Source organism: Magallana gigas, chromosome 5 (assembly GCF_963853765.1).
Source record: "Magallana gigas chromosome 5, xbMagGiga1.1, whole genome shotgun sequence".
Classification (NCBI taxonomy): domain Eukaryota; kingdom Metazoa; phylum Mollusca; class Bivalvia; order Ostreida; family Ostreidae; genus Magallana; species Magallana gigas.
This window is the reverse complement of record NC_088857.1, coordinates 11,911,975-11,933,046: the sequence shown is the minus strand read 5'-3', so window position 1 is coordinate 11,933,046 and position 21,072 is coordinate 11,911,975. Positions and strand designations below refer to the sequence as shown.

At 32.7% G+C, this 21,072-nt stretch overlaps 2 protein-coding genes across 5 annotated transcripts; one reads left to right on the top strand and one right to left on the bottom strand.

The window, feature by feature from the left end:
* Positions 1-1,709: 1,709 nt before the first annotated feature.
* Positions 1,710-16,153, top strand: LOC105334993 (phosphonopyruvate decarboxylase). 4 transcript variants are annotated; one of them, XM_011438652.4, is made up of 12 exons: positions 1,710-1,868; positions 4,354-4,458; positions 5,159-5,176; positions 7,587-7,601; positions 11,362-11,509; positions 11,801-11,931; positions 12,314-12,473; positions 12,641-12,696; positions 12,833-12,945; positions 13,277-13,387; positions 13,905-14,211; positions 14,706-16,153. In XM_011438652.4, exons 1-12 carry the CDS (start codon positions 1,833-1,835, stop codon positions 14,883-14,885), a joined length of 1,380 nt encoding a protein of 459 aa, XP_011436954.3. In that variant the 5' UTR covers positions 1,710-1,832; the 3' UTR covers positions 14,886-16,153. The 4 variants fall into 4 exon arrangements, with proteins under 4 accessions (XP_011436954.3, XP_011436970.3, XP_011436961.3 ...); XM_011438668.4 differs by lacking the exon at positions 5,159-5,176 and having other exon boundaries at positions 1,711-1,868; XM_011438659.4 differs by lacking the exon at positions 7,587-7,601 and having other exon boundaries at positions 1,711-1,868.
* A 1,563-nt stretch (positions 16,154-17,716) lies between these two features.
* Positions 17,717-21,058, bottom strand: LOC105334984 (radial spoke head 14 homolog). Its single transcript, XM_011438639.4, has 9 exons — positions 20,873-21,058; positions 20,516-20,621; positions 19,988-20,074; positions 19,660-19,871; positions 19,298-19,446; positions 18,951-19,067; positions 18,658-18,772; positions 18,257-18,319; positions 17,717-17,861 (listed from the first exon to the last, which is right to left on the bottom strand). Exons 1-9 carry the CDS (start codon positions 20,963-20,965, stop codon positions 17,778-17,780), a joined length of 1,026 nt encoding a protein of 341 aa, XP_011436941.2. The 5' UTR covers positions 20,966-21,058; the 3' UTR covers positions 17,717-17,777.
* Positions 21,059-21,072: the final 14 nt, after the last annotated feature.

Below are 21,072 nucleotides of genomic sequence, written 5' to 3'. Positions count from 1 at the left end.
GCAACTGATAAAATAATATACGATAAGCTATTTCAAAAGATACAAAAAAACAAATGTTTGGTTTATGTTTAATTTATTATCTTTCCACAAATGTTTAATTTTAGAAATATATATATTTTTTGTTACAGGCACGGGGCATATGGAGGGGTAGAGGGGCTGCCGCCACACCTTCCCAACACTACTGATCGAAGCAATTTCATAAATATATTATGTACCTAATATTAAAAAAATTAAATTCTGAAGGAGTCTCCCCCCCCCCCCCCATGTAAAGTAATTACATTGAAATAGAAGTTTTATGTGCGAAAGGGTCGGCATGCTCCGGAAAACGTGAACGGATGACAATATATTTTTATAATTACATATTTGTTCTACCAAAATATGTATTAATTCTTTTCGCCGACACAACATGCATTTATTCAAAATACAAGTGGGGACGTCTATAGGGAATTTTCATTATTTGTTATTTTAAAGCAATTTGCAACTTTATAGAATTTTTATTTATATTTTGTGGGTTTCTTTAGGGGGCTGGGGTGCAAGGGGGTGGGGGTTTGTTTACGGTTACTAACGTGACGGGCTATGCATGTCGTTGACTATTAACATGATTAAATCGGGGAATTATTTACTCGCTTGCGTGCAGTTGGTGAACCCGTTTAGAAATATCCGGCCGAAAAAGGTTTGCCCAGGACTATCGTACTGAAAGTAGAAGCAGGAAAGCCTTCAAAAAATTATCATAAGTTTATTGTTGTGGGTCTACGATCAGAATGAACACAATGTTTGTCACCAGGCACAATAAAAATTATAAACTATCTGCATTAAGCATTGCAAATGTGGGTGCCCTAGCCTGACTAACGCTGGTGACTACCAGAGTGATTAAACAAAGTAGTCATGTTACATATTTTATTTGATAAAATAAAATATATTGGAAAAGGCAGTACTCCTTATTTAGAGCGTTTGGTTTTCGTAGCCAACTGTATTTTATGGTCCGAATTACTACACTTCACGATATATACTGTCTTTCATCATACGTATGTTCAATGTTCTGCCATTGTTTGACCAAGCCAACTTTCATTGGATAATAAACCATTATTTTCTGTATATAATATACAAGTTCTATGTAACTGCGTCGGTTTACAAGAGAGACAAGGTCATATTGCTTTCTAGATATCGGACTTCTTCGACAATAAATAATTGATATTATCTCAATTGGGTTAAAGTTTAATTAATTAATATACTAGTATAGAAAGCGTGTTTATAAAAAAGAAAAAAAAACCCATAAAAGTAAGTCTCAAAATATTGTAAAGAGGAATTAACAAAAAATTGAGAATTTTGTGATAAAAAAGAGACTCGTATAACTTCTTATTTCAACTGGCGTCTTTTCAATTTATTTTTATTTTTTCTGTATAAAATAGTTTTCTGGTGCATTTTAAATGACTGACCAAAATATTGAATTAAAAAGAAGTATTTACAAAAATGCGACATTGTATACGTATATTATGCAAAGGATCGATGCATTAATCAGAGGGCCTGATGACTCTAATTTGAAACTTCATTTATTTAAGTGAATTGAAACTCTGTTTTTTTTAAAAAAAAAACTGTTGATGAATGTCGATGAAAAATGTAATTAATTAAAGAATTAAAGTTAAAACATTTTCCCCGGATTTTAATTTGCATATCATGACAACCAAAAAGTTTCCGTATTTAACCGTGCGAAAGGCATTTCCGGTTCAGTTCACGTTGTCACGGTTGGTGATTGACAAAACAGGTAAACTTCTTCTGGGACGTTCACGACATTTTTCTCTACTTAACGGAGGAGGAAGGACCTAACTTTGACAATGGCAAGAGCTGGGCCAATGTTATTCCGTTTGCTGGTACTATATATTTTTTTTATTATTAGGTTTTCGAGACAAAGGCGTTTCCCTGGTGTATCTGTTGACACGTTCCACCGGTCGATTAGGGACACAATGATAAGGATTACAATGAATAGGACATGTCTTGTTCGCCAGCTGCGTGAACATGCGCGGTTCCAGATTTTTTTTTTTTAGGTGGAGGTGGGTGGGGGTGGGGGGTGGCTCTCTGTACTACAAACTGTAGCTTTACTATATATATGTGAATTTAAACTAATTGAAAATTTTTCAGGGGAATGGGTTTTGGACTCCAACCCCAATCTTGATATATGCACGCTAAAGCTGCTGAAGTAATGCATAGTTTTCAGACTGCAGTAGTATACAGTATAAATGAATGATTATCACAGTTGAATATACTTTTGATCACTGGTCAGAGTAGCTGCAGATCTGTAGCTCTCTGGTTGAAAAAATTCGGATAGACAAACCAGAGAGCTACAGTTCCAAGCGTTGTAAAAACCTCCGATTTACGCCGCCGTTTTTGTGTCGCTCGCTTCGGGAATTATATCCGACTTTAAAAGCATTCAACCGCCTAAAAAATTGGATTTATTAATTAAACATATAGTTTACCCTAACTCTGCTAACTTTGTTTTCCTTTCAATGGTTCACAACGGCCATCCTTCGCCTTGGAATGTCATCGTTTTAAAAAACTCGCCTTATGACAACCATGTTTACCTAGTAGCGAGATCTCGGGTGCGTCGATTTACCCAAATGGACCCAAATGAACCCAAATGGCGATTAAAGTGGAAAACAATTATAATAAAATCCTCATAATTTAGGGAAATTTGGAAAAATAAAAGCCGAAGGTCCATAACAATAATTAAAATTATTTTAAAAAGTTGTTTTATTTTTATATAATATATATATTTATATTACGGTATTTGAATATAATTACATACATTATATACTTTTACAAATTGAGATAAAATGCTCATCTTTATTTTTCAAAAACAATTTTTAAAGATATACTGAAATAATTTTAATTATTGTTTTGGACCTTCGGCTTTTATTTTTCCAAATTTCCCTAAATTATGAGGATTTTATTATAATTGTTTTCCACTTTTATCGCCCTTTGGGTTCATTTGAGTCCATTTGGGTAAATCGACGCACCCGAGATCTCGCTACTAGGTAAACATGGTTGTCATAAGGCGAGTTTTTTAAAACGATGACATTCCAAGGCGAAGGCTGGCCGTTGTGAACCATTGAAAGGAAAACAAAGTTAGCAGAGTTAGGGTAAACTATATGTTTGATTAATAAATCCAATTTTTTAGGCGGTTGAATGCTTTTAAAGTCGGATATAATTCTCGAAGCGAGCGACACAAAAACGTCGGCGTAAATCGGAGGTTTTTACAACGCTTGGAACTGTAGCTCTCTGGTTTGTCTATCCGAATTTTTTCAACCAGAGAGCTACAGATCTGCAGCTATGGTCAGAGGTGTCAAACATATGATAAACTAATAAGAATTTTCACGTAATTTCCCCGAGTCATTGTGTTGATTCTGTGGAAACGACCCTCTAAAAATTACCGGTAGTTTTAAGTCTGAGTTTTAAAGGGCTTTGATAAATTTACTCTGATAAACTTGCGTTAACCTTTTTTTATATAAGTGGACACAATTTTTAAATTTATAAAATAAACCCATCAGGAATTTATGAATCTGGCATAAATGAAGTATAACAATCCTAGGATTTTACTGTATTCATTGTAAGATTGATGAAATTGTGGAAAAAAAATTGTTGGATTGGATATAATTACATCTCAGATATGGGTTTATGGAAAATTGTTTTGAAGTTCAATCATAGAAGCATTGATTTTTTTTTTGGTTGTTGATTAATTAATTGTAAGAATTATTCTTGAAATGAAATTGATGCAGAAATAACAAAGAAAAAATATTCACAAAGTTGGTTTTCAGGCATCTGAGTTTCTATATATTCAAGTTGATACTGGCACAGTGTATATAATACTATACATATGTAATATTACTTAATATAAAATCAGACCAAGCAGCTTTAAACTAGATCATTTTATAAGTAACCAATCACTATTAAATTGGCATGTTCATAGACAACGATAGGTGTTGGAAAATCAGATTTTTACTGAATGTAACATACTTAAAAGGGGACCACTCAGACAAATTGTTTGTAAACACAAATTAATTTTAATAAAACTTTTTCATCAAAAAGCAGAAAAGGCATGATCATTATAGCAATGTTCAGAATTAAGGATTCTCTAAAACATATGTCATTTTCTGTTAACACGGCAAATTTTTCATTTAATTTATTAGTGTTTTTTTTTTTAAATCATTAGAAAGACCCCCACCCCACTCCTGGTAATATTTTAGTTTATAAGCTAGAGATGCAACTCTCAGTGCTTATTTGTCCATAATTCAAAGTTATAATCACTGTATGTATAATGACTGCTACCATCATTGTTGACTCTCTCTTTTATATTGATAGGGAAATAGAAATGTCTTTCTTTCATTTGGACGGTTGAGCTCAGTGAAGATGACACAAGACTTTCATACAGGACCAGCTCTTCATAAGAGCCAGACCATTCAAAAGGTATCGTAATGATCATCCCACTCGTACAGTTAAACAATGGTAACATTATAAACCAAAAATATAATATTCTCTCTCTTGTTGCTTAACAAACAAAGGTTGTTTTGATAAAACTAGTAAGACATCTATTGCTGAAAAAATATTAAATTAATATTAAGATCCTTTGAAAGAAATCAATTATCGACAAATATGAATTATAATGCAACTGTATGTGGACAATAGATACCAGGCTGATTATCAGGGAGTCCTGCGTTTTTTGCAGCTGTCACCCGGCCATATCTCTCTACAGCTGTATTTTTTGTGCCAGAGCTGATTAAAAAATAAGACATTACAAATCTCAGTTCAAAGTTAATTATCTTCATGTTCGTTGTTTATCTTCAAAATTCACTCGTAGAATTATAACTTAAAGACCTTATATGTTAGTCCATATACTGATATTTAAGATACTAGTAATACCCAGTAAATGATTTTGTAATTAATTAACACAAAAAGAAATTGAACAGAGTTGCGGATTAACCTTATTTTACAAGGCAGTTGATAAGGTTGCACTGAGTTTTTGTTTTGTCGAGGATTCCATTGTTTCTGTACAGTATTGTTTGGACAATGTACTGATTGTGTTAATGTTACAGCCATGTGTATACAATGTATTTGTTTTATTATAAATAGTTGTCTTCATATGTGTATATGTTTCTCTCATTTGAAGCTTGGCAGTCAGAACAATGTAAGTCATCATTCTCTCTCTCTAAAACCCCAAACACAAGGTGTGATGGACTCCATGGTAGCCCTCAAAATTAGATACCTTTATATTATTGAATACCTTTATACCGGGTATTTATTTTATTTGATAATTATATTCATATCAGAAACTAAGAATCATTCATATAAAATTGCAACTTAATTGTCTTGCTTTTATAATATTTGCACATTTTTATTATAAATTCAACCTGATGTTCGCATAATTTAATGATTTAATTATTGTTTTTTTTAATTTGATGTGTAATAAGTTACCAATTGATAGTTATTGATGGGATTTTAGCAGGAGTTATTTTCTGTCAGTTGCAATTTTGGAGACCAAAATATTACGATTCCTTTATTAATCAACTAATTTGAGCTGTCATGTTTGGACGTGGTTTTTTGATTATCGCTAATGTAATACTGTTTATATGTCAAATACACTTAACTTCAAGCCTCCTTTAATCAATTTGTAATTGTGACTTAATGTTTCTGTATATATTTCTGCTAAAGTCATACATCTAAAATTGGTTGCTAAGAAAGGAAAATTTACCCGCTTGACCTCCAAGATATAACTGATTTGAAAATATGAAAACTATCAATTCAGATTAAGTGTATACAAATGTAACTAATTAGTATGTTACTTCTTTAAAAATGATAAATTAAAAAAAAAAATGCATTGAAATTATTATAGGTATGTCAGTATATAATCTTATTACACAATTCCTGCTTTTAGTCTCCAAGAATTCTATTTTGATTTGCTGAAATGTTCATTTAGAAGATTATTTTGAGGGTTGAATTTGATTAAAAGATATCATACTTCTTTACTCCTTATTCATATCATTATCTATAATAAATATATATATATTTCTATGTACATGTTCTTTGCAAATATCTTTTCAAAATCATAAATCATTCACTGCTTTACATTGAGTCTTCAACATTCTAGAATCAAGACAAAATCTTTGATATTAAATTGAAGCAAAAGTTGTTTATGTCCAAGTATTCAAAGTTGTATATAATATGAATAAGATCAGACTTCCCCCTGTTTTGTGTGGCTGTGAGGTGGATGTTTCCTAGCTGAAATAATCGTTGATATTCAAGTTGACAAGGAGACTGCTGACACGACAGAAGACAATACATCTGAATGAATTGCCAACATCTTTTACATTAGACCAACTATTTTTATACGGCTGGTAGTGTGAAGTTTTGTGAGTTTTTAACTGGTTGATTTTTATATGTCATAGAAATTTATTAAGCGTAGAAATGTAATAAACCATGGATCAGGGATCCATACACTTCAGTAGATATTACCGGTAATTTTCCTATTTCAGTGTATTTCAATTTTAGATGAGCTTTTTCTTTTGACAGAATAGAGAGGGTATAAAAATTTTATGAATTACCATATTTATTGGTATGTGTAAAATGGGACCACTGAATTGTTAAATGGGGAGGGTGAATTTTAATTCATGTCTGCCAAAATTTCAGTATTCATGCATACATTTGCCCCTCTATGATGTTGCTTGCCAGTCAAAAACTTTCTTTGATTTTAAATTACGCTGGACTTGCACTTTGTATGGTCAACTAAAACATTCCTTTGTTCAAAAAAAGTACAGGTGGACATGTATGTTATTTACTGATTGCATTGAATTTTGTTCTGAAATTGAAACACACCCTTTTTTTAGCCTTGTTATATCAACCCAGTGGTCTAATTTAAATTTGATTTGGTATTCACTTTATATGGTAAACATGTTAGATTTTGACAGTCATCTCCAATTTATTCAACCTTCTCTTCAAACCTTTTTATGGTATTGTATTAAATAAAAAGTTAAAATGATATTGATGGTCTTGACGTGAAGAAAACTTTCTCTTTTGTAAAAGGTACAACAACAGTAAATTGTATAGCCAGGAGTTGTAGGTATCACCTAGCTAATTGGACGAACACACAAACTGTTGTCTATTGCTAACAGTGCTCTAAAACAACAGCTTTATTGGTTGTTTTGACAAAAATTATTAACCTTAGAAATTTAAGGAGGCTGGGTGTTCTACAGATTAACCATTAGATCTATTTTAAATTTTTAGGTATGATTTTTCAAAAGCTATGAGCCACTATTTAGTAAAGAAAATTGAATTTCCGTGGGTTTTAGCTTCAAGTTTTAATTTTCTCCATCTTTATACAGAACTTTTCTTCAAAAGGAGATCGTTATAGTCTAATGATGGCCCACCCTCCAACCCTCTTAATTAATCTATTTTGAAGTTACTTGAAATAATAAGAATTACGTTTCAGATTGTGCAGCCAAGTTACCGGTGTATGGAGTACATGTATTTTATGTTTTGTTTATTTTTATGACATCATGATCATTTCTTTTCATGTGCTGCTTTTTAATAATCCCCTATAGAGCAAGCAAGAAAAGGTAAGACCTGCTGTCTTCAGATTTTGTTGTACTTTCTATGTTTTCAAAACCAAGGCTTTTGTTAATTTACGAGGGTTGTTAGAAAAGTTTGTGGAAAAGTTCGATTGTGATCGTTCTTTTTTTCGCATGATACCAGCAAAACTCCTCAGATTTAAACTTGACATATTTTCTAATAAATATGTAACAATTTGGTTTTTTTTAAGGCTCAGTAAAAAAATGTACATTAGTTATGTCTCACAGAGCATGTAACATTTTTATTGGTTTATTTGTACGCATTTTTCCTTCTTAAGTAAACGTACCGTTTTATTGCAGAAAAATGTACAGTATTTCTATCACATTACAAAAACTAAAAAATGTCATTTTGTGAAAGTTTCAATTCAAATAATTGAAGCATTTCTGGCCATTTTATCACGGTGGAACATGGACGATCAACATTTTGAAATTGTGTCAAAAATACGGCAATGTATGTCTTTGAGCACTGGGTTATTATGAAATTTTGTGCACATGCAGGATAATCTCTGATAGAGACCAGAAGGTTCTTAGAGGCTAGTTGTTGGAGATGGCCCAAAGGTGCCAAGGACAATGGTTTACAAATGGCATCAAGGTTTAAGATGGAAGGACTGATATATTTGATGATGAACAAACCCCCCTTCTTCACTACATCCTGGGTCTTGCACCTATAGATTTTGCGTAATTTCCTTATCTAAGTCGAAACTGCATGGATAGAGATTTTTGGATCTATATGATCTACGATATGCCACAAGACATCATACAAAAACTTGACAAACCTTGGTATGAAGATACATTTTATGAATAAGTTAAAAGACATGAAAAGTGCATGGAACTGAAAGGTGTTTACTAGGGAAAAAAGTGACAGGTTTGCCTTCCAGTTGTTTGACGTTACCTGACTTCGTGGAAACATGAATTAGTGCTCCGTAAATCTATGTCATGCAAAGTAAAAATCCCTGTATATTTTGAAAAAAATATTAAAATCATGCGATTTTTTTTGCAAACTTATTTTCACTGGATAGTCATTTAATAAAACATACTTCATTCTTTAAAGTACACAGTAATTTTTTCCGTAAATCACTGTGTCCGTGAACTTTTCTAACAACCCTCATATAGATCTCCCTGCAGAGATCCTTCTACTAATAATTACATTAGCTTTCCCCGCTGCTCTAACCACTAATAAAGTTTCAAGGACATGTCTTGTCCTCAAAATTGTAAGGAAAGTCTTTATTACAGATGTAGCAGATCTAAGCAGGATCTCATGGATACTTGACCTTGAGTGATTTAGTTCAATCAGAGTTTGTGTTGTTGTTTTGTGTTACTATCTTCCTTTCCCGATTTCTTAATTATATCATATGCTATTTTTATGTAAAGAGGAAATTGTATCACACCCTTACAAACTGTTCAAGCATTAATTGTCCAAGTTTGAGTGCAAAAATTAAATTTTTTGTTCAGCTTTGATTTATGAAAAAATGTTGGGTACATGTATTATAATCTGCATATAAATTGGAGGGGAAAAAGAGTATACCTGGTAATTTATATAAGCTTTTATAAAATTAATGTATGTTAACACCAAAAATTAAAAACTGTCCAAATAATGTGAGCATTGATTTTTTGCCAACTTATTTTACTTTAATAGAGTTAAGTTCATCCTCTTTATACAAGTGCTTAAGATTGTCCCTGAGAAGAACATTAATACTGGGTCAAACACAGTATACCTATATTTTGAGGAATTTATCAGAAAATATTTCCTGTTTATCATCATACTGTGTATCAGGTTATGTTATAATTTTAAGATAAAAATGAGTGGAAAATTCAGGTACATTTGATGTCTTTTACTTTGGCAGACTTAAAATGCAAGTTAGATAACTCGCAAAAATGTGAACCAATGTTAATTTTTTTATCATCATTAATGCACCAAGCTTTTGCAGTATGCCAGAATTACATGACACATGATGTATTGCTTAGTATGGGTAGATAAATTATAGCAGGCATTTTTCAAGCAAACATAAATAGAGAGGATTATATTCTAGATTTTTCTTTGCATTACTCTCATTACAGCACTACTGCTCATTCAGAGTATTACGGTACATGAACAGATATGAAGTGTTATGCTCTTAGACTAAAAATTCTATTGGTTTTATTCTGGCTTATTAAACACTTGAATAGTGTACCGTAATAATGACAATATTTTATGGAATGATAAAGAACTGAAGAGGGCAGATTATTACTTTATTTTTTTGTTAGAGTTATTGCCCTTTGATTTATTGATTTTTATTGAATATGTAATTACAGCGAATTACAGAATACTGCTAGAGTTTTCAATAGCTTGCTGGACTGCTCAATAGGGTTTACAATTTGGTTAGCCAGGTGTCACATTAGGTCTGAATCTAGGTCCTGTGATTATGAATTGATTGTTAGTGCAAGTGTGCAGTCATCCCTGCTTGTGTTAACAGTGATACCTGTTGAGTTGCGTAGGTGTGTGGTCATCCCTGCCTGCTTAACGTTTGAGTCCTAATTTATGTGCAGGCGTGGTGATTGAAGTCTGCACTTGTAAATATTGGCAGCAATCAGGGTTATTTGATTCTATCTCGGGTAAGCGGGGGAACACAGGCAGTGACCCCACTGCATGTTACAAAACTACATGTACATGTACCTTTATACATAATGATTAAAAGGGAACAGTACATGTATTAACATGTACTATGGTACTTTTCCCTAGTCAGTTAGGCTGAAATATGTAACTATCTTTGTTATTGGTAAATGCCTACTGGTATATGAGTTGGTACCTCATAGTTGTGGTCCCCCCTGAAGCATTGCATACACAGTATAATATGCAAGCTTGCAGCATTCCCAGCATTGTATTGAAAGATTTTACTAAATATTCAGCATATTCAAGGGTCAGCTAAATTTTACTTTAAATTGCATGAATACAGCCAATTCAATTTATGATTGCATTATTACATGTGAATGCAAGCAAGCTTTAAAATAAATGTTATGAAATGAAGAGCTTAATTAATAAAAAAAAAAACCCCACAAGTAATAAAGGTAAAGGAGCATGGTGATTCAATTAACATTTAGCAATTCTGTCTTTATGTATTAAAACTGGTTAATCAAATACTGAAAACCAAGCATTATATGTGTTATTTAATTCTTATTTAAAAATGGCATGTGTAAAAAGTTCAAAGAACTGATCAATTTTGATAAGCATGAAGTCATTTTATTCATTTGATACAGCTAAAACCTATAGCCTGTCCAAGGTTACTGCTTCCCCCACCTTTTAACGAATTTTAACAAAAAAACACATACCTGGTAAGGAAGTTCAATTGAAATTGATATAAAGGGAAAAATCCAAAATTACTTCATTGACATTTCTGAATCATTTATCTTTACCAAATTAACATATCAAAAACAATTTTCTTATGGAGATGTAGAATGGGAAAAATTTACAACTTTTTTCCATTCGGAATTACTCGTAACACCTCCCACAATTTTTCAAAGTTATCATCTGTGTTTTTATGTCTTCTGCAATGCAAAATCCCCTTCGACTTTCTATTTTAAATTGGATGCTTGCAAATATTGTGGATATGAATAGCATGCATATAATACATGTACTTGGTTTACAGTGAACAAATTCCAATTTATTCATATTTATTGAATTTAAATGTCTCAAATTTCTTTTTGATACTATGATAGATGTATGTATAAAATTGGCTTTATATATATTTTTTCCTTCCTTTTTTCCCCTCAGCAATATGAAGAACAACAGAAAAGGAATGCAGATGCTGGAGAATTGACGGAATTGGTGAGAGACTTTTTACAACCTGACGAGTTCTACAAGTCATGCCTCAACATTGGCGTTGACTTTTTCTGTGGTGTGCCAGACTCACTCCTGAAAGGTAATGTATCCCCATAGTGACCACTGATACTATAATTAAAAGCACTTTGATGATCTGAAAGCAATTGTAAAATATTCAATCTGTTTAGAATTTTTTAATCCTTTCCCTTTTGTGAGAAATATTTTGTTTTTTAAAATAACAAATTTCATAGTCATTTTATATTCTGTACGAAAGATTTTATTGGTGTAAGGGAAAGATAAGAGAAATCCAGATGAACTATGAAAATTATGACTTGTTTTAATACCTATATTCAGCAGTACTTATTATTTGGTGACAATTATTTGTTTTAAGATTTTTGTGCATATGTAACACAAAATGCACCCAAAGAAAAACATGTTATTGCTGCAAGCGAGGGTAATGCAGTAGCCATAGCAACAGGTTATCACCTAGCAACTGGTAAACATCCAATGGTGTACCTGCAGGTATTTTAAACATAAATCATCTACAGTCCATGCACTTTGAGTTTTAAATTAGTAATTTTTAATCTAGGAGTATTTTCAAATAACATTTACTGTGTGTGATTTCTGAAGTAGATATATATTTGTGACTATACATGTATCATAACATGATGATAGGCTAAGTAATAAGTACAGAATTACAATTAAGTACAGTCATGTACCGTATATGTAAACCATAACATTATAACTTAGGCCTTATCAAATTTGTTTAAATTGTAGTTATTAGTTATTAAAATTAGATTATTTAACAATCGCTCATGAAGAAAGACTACCTGAACGTTTCTTCTGGTTTGTAATGAAATCGGAGATTGCTGAATTTTCTGAATTGATTGATTTTGTATTTTAGAACTCTGGCTTGGGCAACATTATCAACCCTATAATGTCGTTGACCTCGCCATCTGTGTACAGTGTACCCATGATACTGCTGATCGGTTGGAGAGGGGAACCAGGCAAGCGCGATGAACCGCAGCATCTTGTTCAAGGGCAGGCAACTCCTGGACTGCTTGGTGAGAGGTTGAAATAAAACAATCAATTATTTTTGGAATTGAAGTATTTTGCTGCAGTTTTGATCAATAGAACAATGCAAGTCTTGAAAATTTACTTAAGAGTAATTTATTTAAACTACTGGTAGTTTTCCAACTAGGTATTAAACTGGTTCATTGTTTATATTTAGCTGCCCTAGGAATTCCCTTTCAGCCACTTCCTGACTATGAAGAAGGTGCTGATCAGGTATGTATTATATTTTTTATGTTCATTTTGGCCGAAAAGTTTTAGTGTCAAATATATGAAGGATCTTTACATGTAGATATTGGGACAACAATCCACAATGTTTCTTTTTTATTTTTATACCTGTTTTATATTTCAGGCTTTGTTGACTGCGAAACATTACATGGAAAAGTCAAATGCTCCCTATGCTTTCCTTGTAAAAAGACAGACATTTGCTCCATACAAATTAAAGAAGGGTCCCGCACCAGAGGAGTATGTTTATTTATTTTAGCCGTGTTCTTGAAAAATTATGTGCAAATTAAAACCAAAAGAATTTCCAGTGGCCACATCAGGACCAATCGGAAAATCATACACTGCATAAAGTTGTTCACTTTAAGTCAATCTAGTCCACATTTCACTCAAGTAAAATGTTCTTAGACAATGAAGTGCAGGTCACTACGAAATACATCAAAACAAAGTATAATATTTTTTAAATGCATGGAAGTGAAATAAGGGTCATTTAAATAAAAATTATAAGTAATGTTCATTTTGATGTAAGAAAAAAAAAGAAAATTTTCTTGATCGATATTTTTATTTTATTCAGATTTGTAATGACAAGAGAAGATGCCATGAAAGTTGTGATTGACAATTTGAGCCAGAAAGATGTTGTGGTCAGTGCTACTGGGATGTTGTCTAGAGAGCTGTTTGAGTATAGGTAAATGAACAACATCAATTCCATTTCTCCAATGTTGTATCCTCTCTGACTGTGATAATAAATGTTGAAAATCTGCCTGTTATTCAATGATCCAGTGATTCAGCATTGCAAATCCACAGAAAAATCTTTCAACTTATAACAAACATGATTCATACGAATTTTCAATACTAATTTGTGTGATTTTCCTAAAGTAAAAAGTCTGAAACATTTTGCATTAAATACAACAATCACACATATATATACATTGTGTAAACCAATATTTAATAATTATTGCAACAACTTTCTTTCACAACTTAAGGGAGATGAAATACTAGTAGTTAATGGCAATTAGTTTTTGTGATTATGATGTAAATTATCTGGAAAACTGTATAACTAGAGACATTTGAAGTATCGCGGAAAGAAATATTTGCAGCAAGGGTGCTCACGAACCTTGCAAAAATTACTCATATGAAAATAAAAGTTGGCAAACAGTCCTTGTGCAGTTCTTCCCTCTGATACCATATTATTATTCATACAGAGTTTCCAAAGACATGGGCCATGAGAAGGACTTTTTAACCGTGGGCTCAATGGGACACACATCCTCAATAGCCCTTGGGGTGGCCATGCAGAAGCCCAAGAGACAGATCTTTTGTCTGGATGGGGATGGTTCGGTTATTATGCACATGGGTGCCATGGCAACTGTGGGCCAGTCCAATCTGGACAATTTCAAACATATAGTCATCAACAACGGAGCCCATGATTCAGTTGGAGGCCAGCCAACAGATGCTGGAAACCATGAAGATTTCTCTTTCTCCAAAATTGCTCAAGGTTGTGGATACAAAACGGTAAGCATTATTTTAGCATAATACATATGTACATATAGTATACTTCATCAAGCACCACTTTGAATCTGATCATCTGATCTGTATATCACATTAAAAGTGTGTTGAGGATGATAATATTTGTTTGCAATTCTATCGTATGTTGTTGAAAATTTGAAGTCATGTTAGATTCCCAGGAGTGATACTGTAGATTCCTTATTTTACACAAGTACTTAATTCTGCGATCCCGCTGTTTTGTTTTAAACGTGAGGATATTAAATCGCAAATGCAGAATTTTTATCCTATTCTCGTATAGTTCTCAATTCTCAGAAAATATAAGTGAGATTTTAAAATCCATGGCGGGGTACTTCACACAATTTTACGCAGATATTAATTCCTCACGTTTAATTAAGAATCTACAGTAATGCCTTTCATTCATCTGCAATGACTGAAAGATATGGGTATCCATCAATGAATGCTTATGTACTTTAGAATAAACAGGGTACTCTTGTTTGCAGACAATGGTAGCTGTTACGCCAGAGGAGGTTGCCCAGTGCGTGCTAGACATGCGGGGAATGGAAGGACCAGTTCTTCTAGAAATCAAAACACTAATGGGCAGTCGCAAAAATCTGGGCAGGCCCACACGAACCCCAGTAGAAAACAAGGAGGACTTCATGCATTTCTTGGCCATCAATTAATTTCATCAACTACTAGCATGAAAATTTTTAATGATTGCATAAACTCTTACAGGGTTTTTATTAAAACATTATTTAGATTTACTGCTGGAATCTCCTTATCAGTCTTTCAAAAAATTTGAAGTATTACCGTATTTCTGACATAGAAATGTTTGTTTTCTAATCCAGTTCATTCTTTAAGTAGTGTAATTGTGTATGTATATACATGTATAATATAAAGTTTACCAGTAGATCTGTTACCTTGCACCATTTACTTGTTGAATCCATTGTTGTGTTAGATACATTTTCCTTTGTTACTGTCCTTTAGAACCTATTTTTATCATTGTCCTAAACCCAAGGCTAACATTGCATGAATACACTTTTTTGATCTTGTGCTTATTGACCGTGTAGGGCAGTGCTTATTGACGATGTAGGGCGAGTTGGCCTGCAGCCAGTAAACGTGCAATACTAGCTTTGGGTTTCAGATGATGCTGTTTTATTTATTTACACTATCATATAGTTGTGTATTGGTATTTATACATCATGTACTACTTGAAAAGTTATAACTTTCTGTGAATGAATCATTTTATAATTGTACACAAGAGATGGACATTTGTAAGTTCTTACATGAATATGTTTTATTTAATATGTCTGGGAGTCTGATGTTTTTGTGAAAGATCATTTTTCTTTTATTTATTTTTTGTTCAGTTGCATGTACTGGTAGATATCTATGTATTACAAATACAAGGTGTACCTATTAAAAATTGACTGTATGGAATTTGTCTCTTAAATGGAAATGGGAACCTCCCATTTCACATTACCAGGTAAATACCCGGTACTTAATATGTAGAATTATTTCATGACTTATTGGTATTAGAGGTTAGGGGAATGGAATGAAGTATTTGTTAAGGTTTTGATTTTTATGTGGCCCTTTAGAATGTGGTATGTTGTGGGGTTTTTAATGAACTGTAAAATCAGGTTAAAATTGATTTGAAATGAATGATGTGAATTTGTGTGAAGAGATACAGGTAAAAGGCAGCTAAACATGGTTTCAAAGGCTGTGGACATTTTACAATCAATTGACTTTCATCTGTGTACCAAATAAACTATCCAAGTGATAGTTAATTATTCATGTACATTGCACATGGGTTTAGATATTAGGTTGAATAACAGTATGTGATTTTTTATGAGGGCTCATTTTACCCCGGTATTTCATTTAAACCATTTTTCTTTGTAAGGTTTTTACTATCTTTGAATTAGCTTACAAGAAAATAAAGACTCAAATATCTGTATTTGTTTTCATCATATATAAAGATTGAGAGAGGGGGAAAGGAGAGAAAGAAGGAGGAGAGATTAAATTATCAGAGGGAACATACCCCAAGTTTTGTTTACAATCAGAAAACATGATTGAACATCACAGTTGAAAGACTTGAAATAATCTAAAGTGCATTCTCTGGGTGAGCTTTAGCTCACCGAAATGAATTCGAGGAAGCTTATGTGTCCAGACCTGGGTAAAATTTCTGAAGCAGGTCCTGTATCTTGCTTATACCGGTATATTGCTTGTCCTATCTTCACCAAACTTGCATGGATAGTGCGTCTTATGATACTTACGGTATTCACTTGAGAGGCTTGAATACTGAATCTGAGCCAGAGGTTTCCGATGCTGACTGACAATAAGGTTTTTGGAACTGGTTAAAGTTTTTGGAGCAGGTGCCCTCTGATGATTATGTCTTAGTTTATAACTTGTCCTGTCTTCATCAAACTTGCACGGGTGGCGTGTCCTATGGCATCTTAATATGTACATCAAAGGCTTGAATGCTGAATCTGAGCCATTATATATAGGTTTAAGATGCTGGATGAGGTTTTTGAGCTTGTTAACGTTATAAGAGCAGGTGCCCTTTGATAGACAAATCTTAATTATTATTGGTTCGATCTTAATCAAATTTGAATAGATGATGCATCTTGTGACTCTGATGCAGTCCACAGACATGGATGCTGAATCTGAGCCATACGTTTTGTATGCTGGAGGAGGTTTAGTTTTTTGAAACAGGTCACATGTTTATGATAAAGATAAAAGTACTGTTATAAAGTTGCCTGGTTGTTTAATTTATATAATTGAATCATAGTGGTAGCTTGAGATATAGAGATTGATCTTAATTATCTAGATGCTTAAGTGTTTGATTTTGGAACAACTCAAATTGTGTTAGGCTCTTGGAGCTAGTGATAAAATGAAGTAAATTCTCCTTATACATAGTCAGCATTAAACGCTAATATTACTGGATGTGTAAATATGTAGATAGCTTGACCATGACAATCTTGATGCTGGAGCAGGTGTAAGTTTTTTAAGTAGTTTGACTGTTGGAGGAAAAAAAGCTGTCCTAAAAAAAAACTCCTACGTCACTCAAACTTGCTTGATAGACCTGTTTGTTGTTAGATGTAACATATACCGGGGTATATATAATTTCGATGATATAGTACTGAATGATATGATACACTATTGTGTTATATATGAAACAATACTGTATTTGCATTTATTGTACAATAAAGGAAATTAAATGAAAAACTGACAAAAAGAAACAAGTCATATATACCGTAAATAATTGTGTATTTATAAACATCACATGGTTCAGGTACATGTACATACTATACAAGAAGGTATAAAGTTCAGTATAAAGAAATGAAAATAATGAACCAATAGGTAAAAATACACAATTTCTTTCTGAAAGCAATTTCAAATATTTTATTTCTTTACTTCATCATTAAGGATTGATAGATAAATTTAAGAGCTCTATTCATTCATGATTATACACACAAGATGAGATGTCTATTTACATATCACAGTTTTTGGATGAACATTTACTCCCCATACGACTTCCTCAGACACATTCACACTTGGTTCATATATACAGTCAGAGCTCAAGGCTTCCAGGTTATCACTTTAACTGCTATGGCAGCAGCTTTTACAACAGCTGGGATTGAATCTGTTTCATGAGCTCGAATCTGTAAAAATTCACATAAATTTGTATAATTTTCTATAAATAATGTACATTTGGAGACTAGTATAGTTAAACTAAAAGTGAATTCTTTTTTAACTTTTTGTGCTTAAGAAGGACTCCTAATTAATGCCAATAGTAAATACACCAGTATAAAATATACAAATACAAAATTTTCTTAATGAAAGTACAATGTAATATATAATTAACAAAAGGTATCCAAAAGTAATCCAGAAAATTGTCTGGCGACTTTTTGTCCTATTCATGAAAGATATATACCTCAACTTCTCTAATAACCGTTTTATTCGTGTACTGTGCATTATCAATTTCTGGTGATTACATGTAAACATACCCTGGTAATTTATTTGATCATAGCACTGGAAAAAAGAATTCTATATTTACCTTTTCAACGTGCTTCAGTAACACTGTTCTTCCCTCAGGTGCCTCAGACAGACAGGTAAGAGCCTAAAATGTTAATGCTTAAAAATTCAAAATTTGCAGTGGATTACAGTTTTTATGAGCCAAAATCAGCAAATTAAATCTCAAGTGTATATTGCATTTAAACTTATATTGGCAGTAACTTTATGATTATGATTTGTCAGTAATAACGAAATGGTCTGGAATGCCTTATCATTTGGATAATACATGTTGTATTAATGGAGACTGGATTACAGCAAGAAATAAATGCCACCATCTCCAAAACCTTGCTGTTTTTTCTTGCAGTCTTATTAAATTGGTTTCCAGTTTATGAATTACATTTTATTTGCATTTTCTCTGCCATAAGAACACTGATTAAGTTTTACCTTGATGGCATTAAGTCTGACTTCACTAACGGGATCATCCACTAAGTCTACCAGAGGCTGAATGGCTTTGCCTTCATTTATTGCTGTGTATTTGCCTTTTGTTGTTATGGTTATCCTGATGGTAGAATTAGAAATAATGAAAAAAAATCATATTAATGGTCAATTTCAATGAAAAGAAATGATAGCAATTTAAATTTAGATATTGTAGAGACTATTTACAATTATTTACAATTCAAGCTCAAGAAAAACCCAACAAGATTTTATGACATATAATACAAATTGTGAAAACTCACATCATAAGGGCACCTGCTGCATTGGCACGTACATCGGGCTCTTTGTCCTTGAGAAGTCGGACCAAAGGTGGTACAGACTTCACATCCACAGCTTTGTTCTTACCATCTAATGGGACACTAAAGTAGAAAATATATGCATTAATAAAGATAACTTATCACACAGGTATATGTACTAGTATATTGCAATTGATACCACTTTTTTCCAAAAGTTTTCTGTTAATTTGAACTTGTAAAAATGAAATATTTGTAAAAATTATCATATACAACAAATGAGAATTTGTTTATAGTTATTTGTCATTAACAAAATTAGTCTGTGTTGATTATACATGTATAAGTGAACAGGATACCTGAGATCCATAATGTCCCTGGCAGCTTTCGCTCGGATCACATCAGAAGCATGGTCCAGGAGCTTAGTAAAAGTCTCCATAGCTCCAGCTGCCAATGCCTGCTGAGTGTTCACTCTCATGCAATAGTGAAGGGTGTCCAAGATCAGTATCTAGATGAAAGAGAAATCATATCACAATCATAAATATTTATTCAGAATGGTGAAATTTTTATGTACGGTAACATCTTTTTGTTATTGTTAGCTGATGCATTTTGCGTGTACCCAAATAATGAGTACTTAGTTTATCAATGGATTCCTTAGTCATTCAGACATTCTACTATGTTGTACATGATGCTCATATTCCTAAGTAAATAAGTGCTCTACCTTGATTTCATCTTTTTCTGTTGATAATTTTTGAACAAGAATGGGAACTAAATTTGCATTCACAATGCCCTCAGCTCCAGGGGGTGTTTCAGAAATCATTTCTATTGCTTGGTGGGAATTTTTCCTAGCAATGTCTTCTTTGTCATCAAACAATTTTGCCACTGGCGGAATGATGCCATTGTCTAAAAAGGCATCTCTCCCAATTGCATGACCTGTTAAAATTAAAAATATGAAATAGATGTAAACTACTGAACAGAAAACATAGTTCTGTATTAAACATATTAAAAGACAATGTATAACTTGCAATAATGTTTATAATATTTATTACCTCCAATGACAAACAAGCACTCCGTAGCTTTTTGTCTAACAGTCAGATCTCCATCAGTGAGTAAAGACTTCAGACTCTCTGCTATTCCTTTAAATCAAAATCAAGGTATCTTTATTTTCATATATATAATTATGTGATGCCTTAATCATAACACATGCAATACAATTTATAGAACTTGTTTCCTTTATGAAAGTTAATTTGAAATCTATTTAACTAACATGATATGCATATATTCATGCAGATCACTATATACTTTACTTATTTATTAAACTCTTTTGAGAGGACACACTGAACAGGCACAGAGGATGAAGGCTACCTGTCCAGTATCCACTTCTCTAAGCAAAGAGAATTGCAAATGCATTGGCAATCATTACATTCTCTCTTTAGGAAAAAGGAGACTTTATATTGTTTATGAAAATAACTTGAATTGACATTAAAAAAAATGATTTGACTTTATAGCCACATTTTCACACTGAATCATTTATATCGAATTGATAACACATATATAATAATTCTATGCTCACTTACCCACTCTTAATGCCTCTGCTATGTGTTCAGGATCATGCAGATGGTCACACAATGACATAACAGCTCTTTGACGAACTAATAGTGTTGAATCTTTCAATTCCCTGTTCTAATTTTAATAAAAATATGGTTTAATTATCAATTAAGTTGATCAATACAGTGCAATTATGTATAAATATAATTGTCACAATTCTCTCTTTTGCTTATTGCATTATGTTAATTAGTGTAAGCTTTATTGGTGTCATCTATAATATTATTAAGACGAAAAGATTAACTGAAAAATACAACTTTGCAGGTGCGCTACGTTGCCTCCCGCGTTTCCTCTATCATCATATAAGGAGAATTTGTTGAAAATCTTACCAAACGTGGAAGAGCCCGATCTCCATAGGCCAAAGGCGTCCTTGTTGGATCGATATGAGGTGGGTAATTCGCGGATATTACTGTTTGAGCCATTTTGTTCTTAATAGCTATATATCCAACACTGACAACAAACACAAACTTCTCGACAAGATTTACGCTGGTTACCAGTGACGATGTTAATGAAACAAAGCTATGCCTAT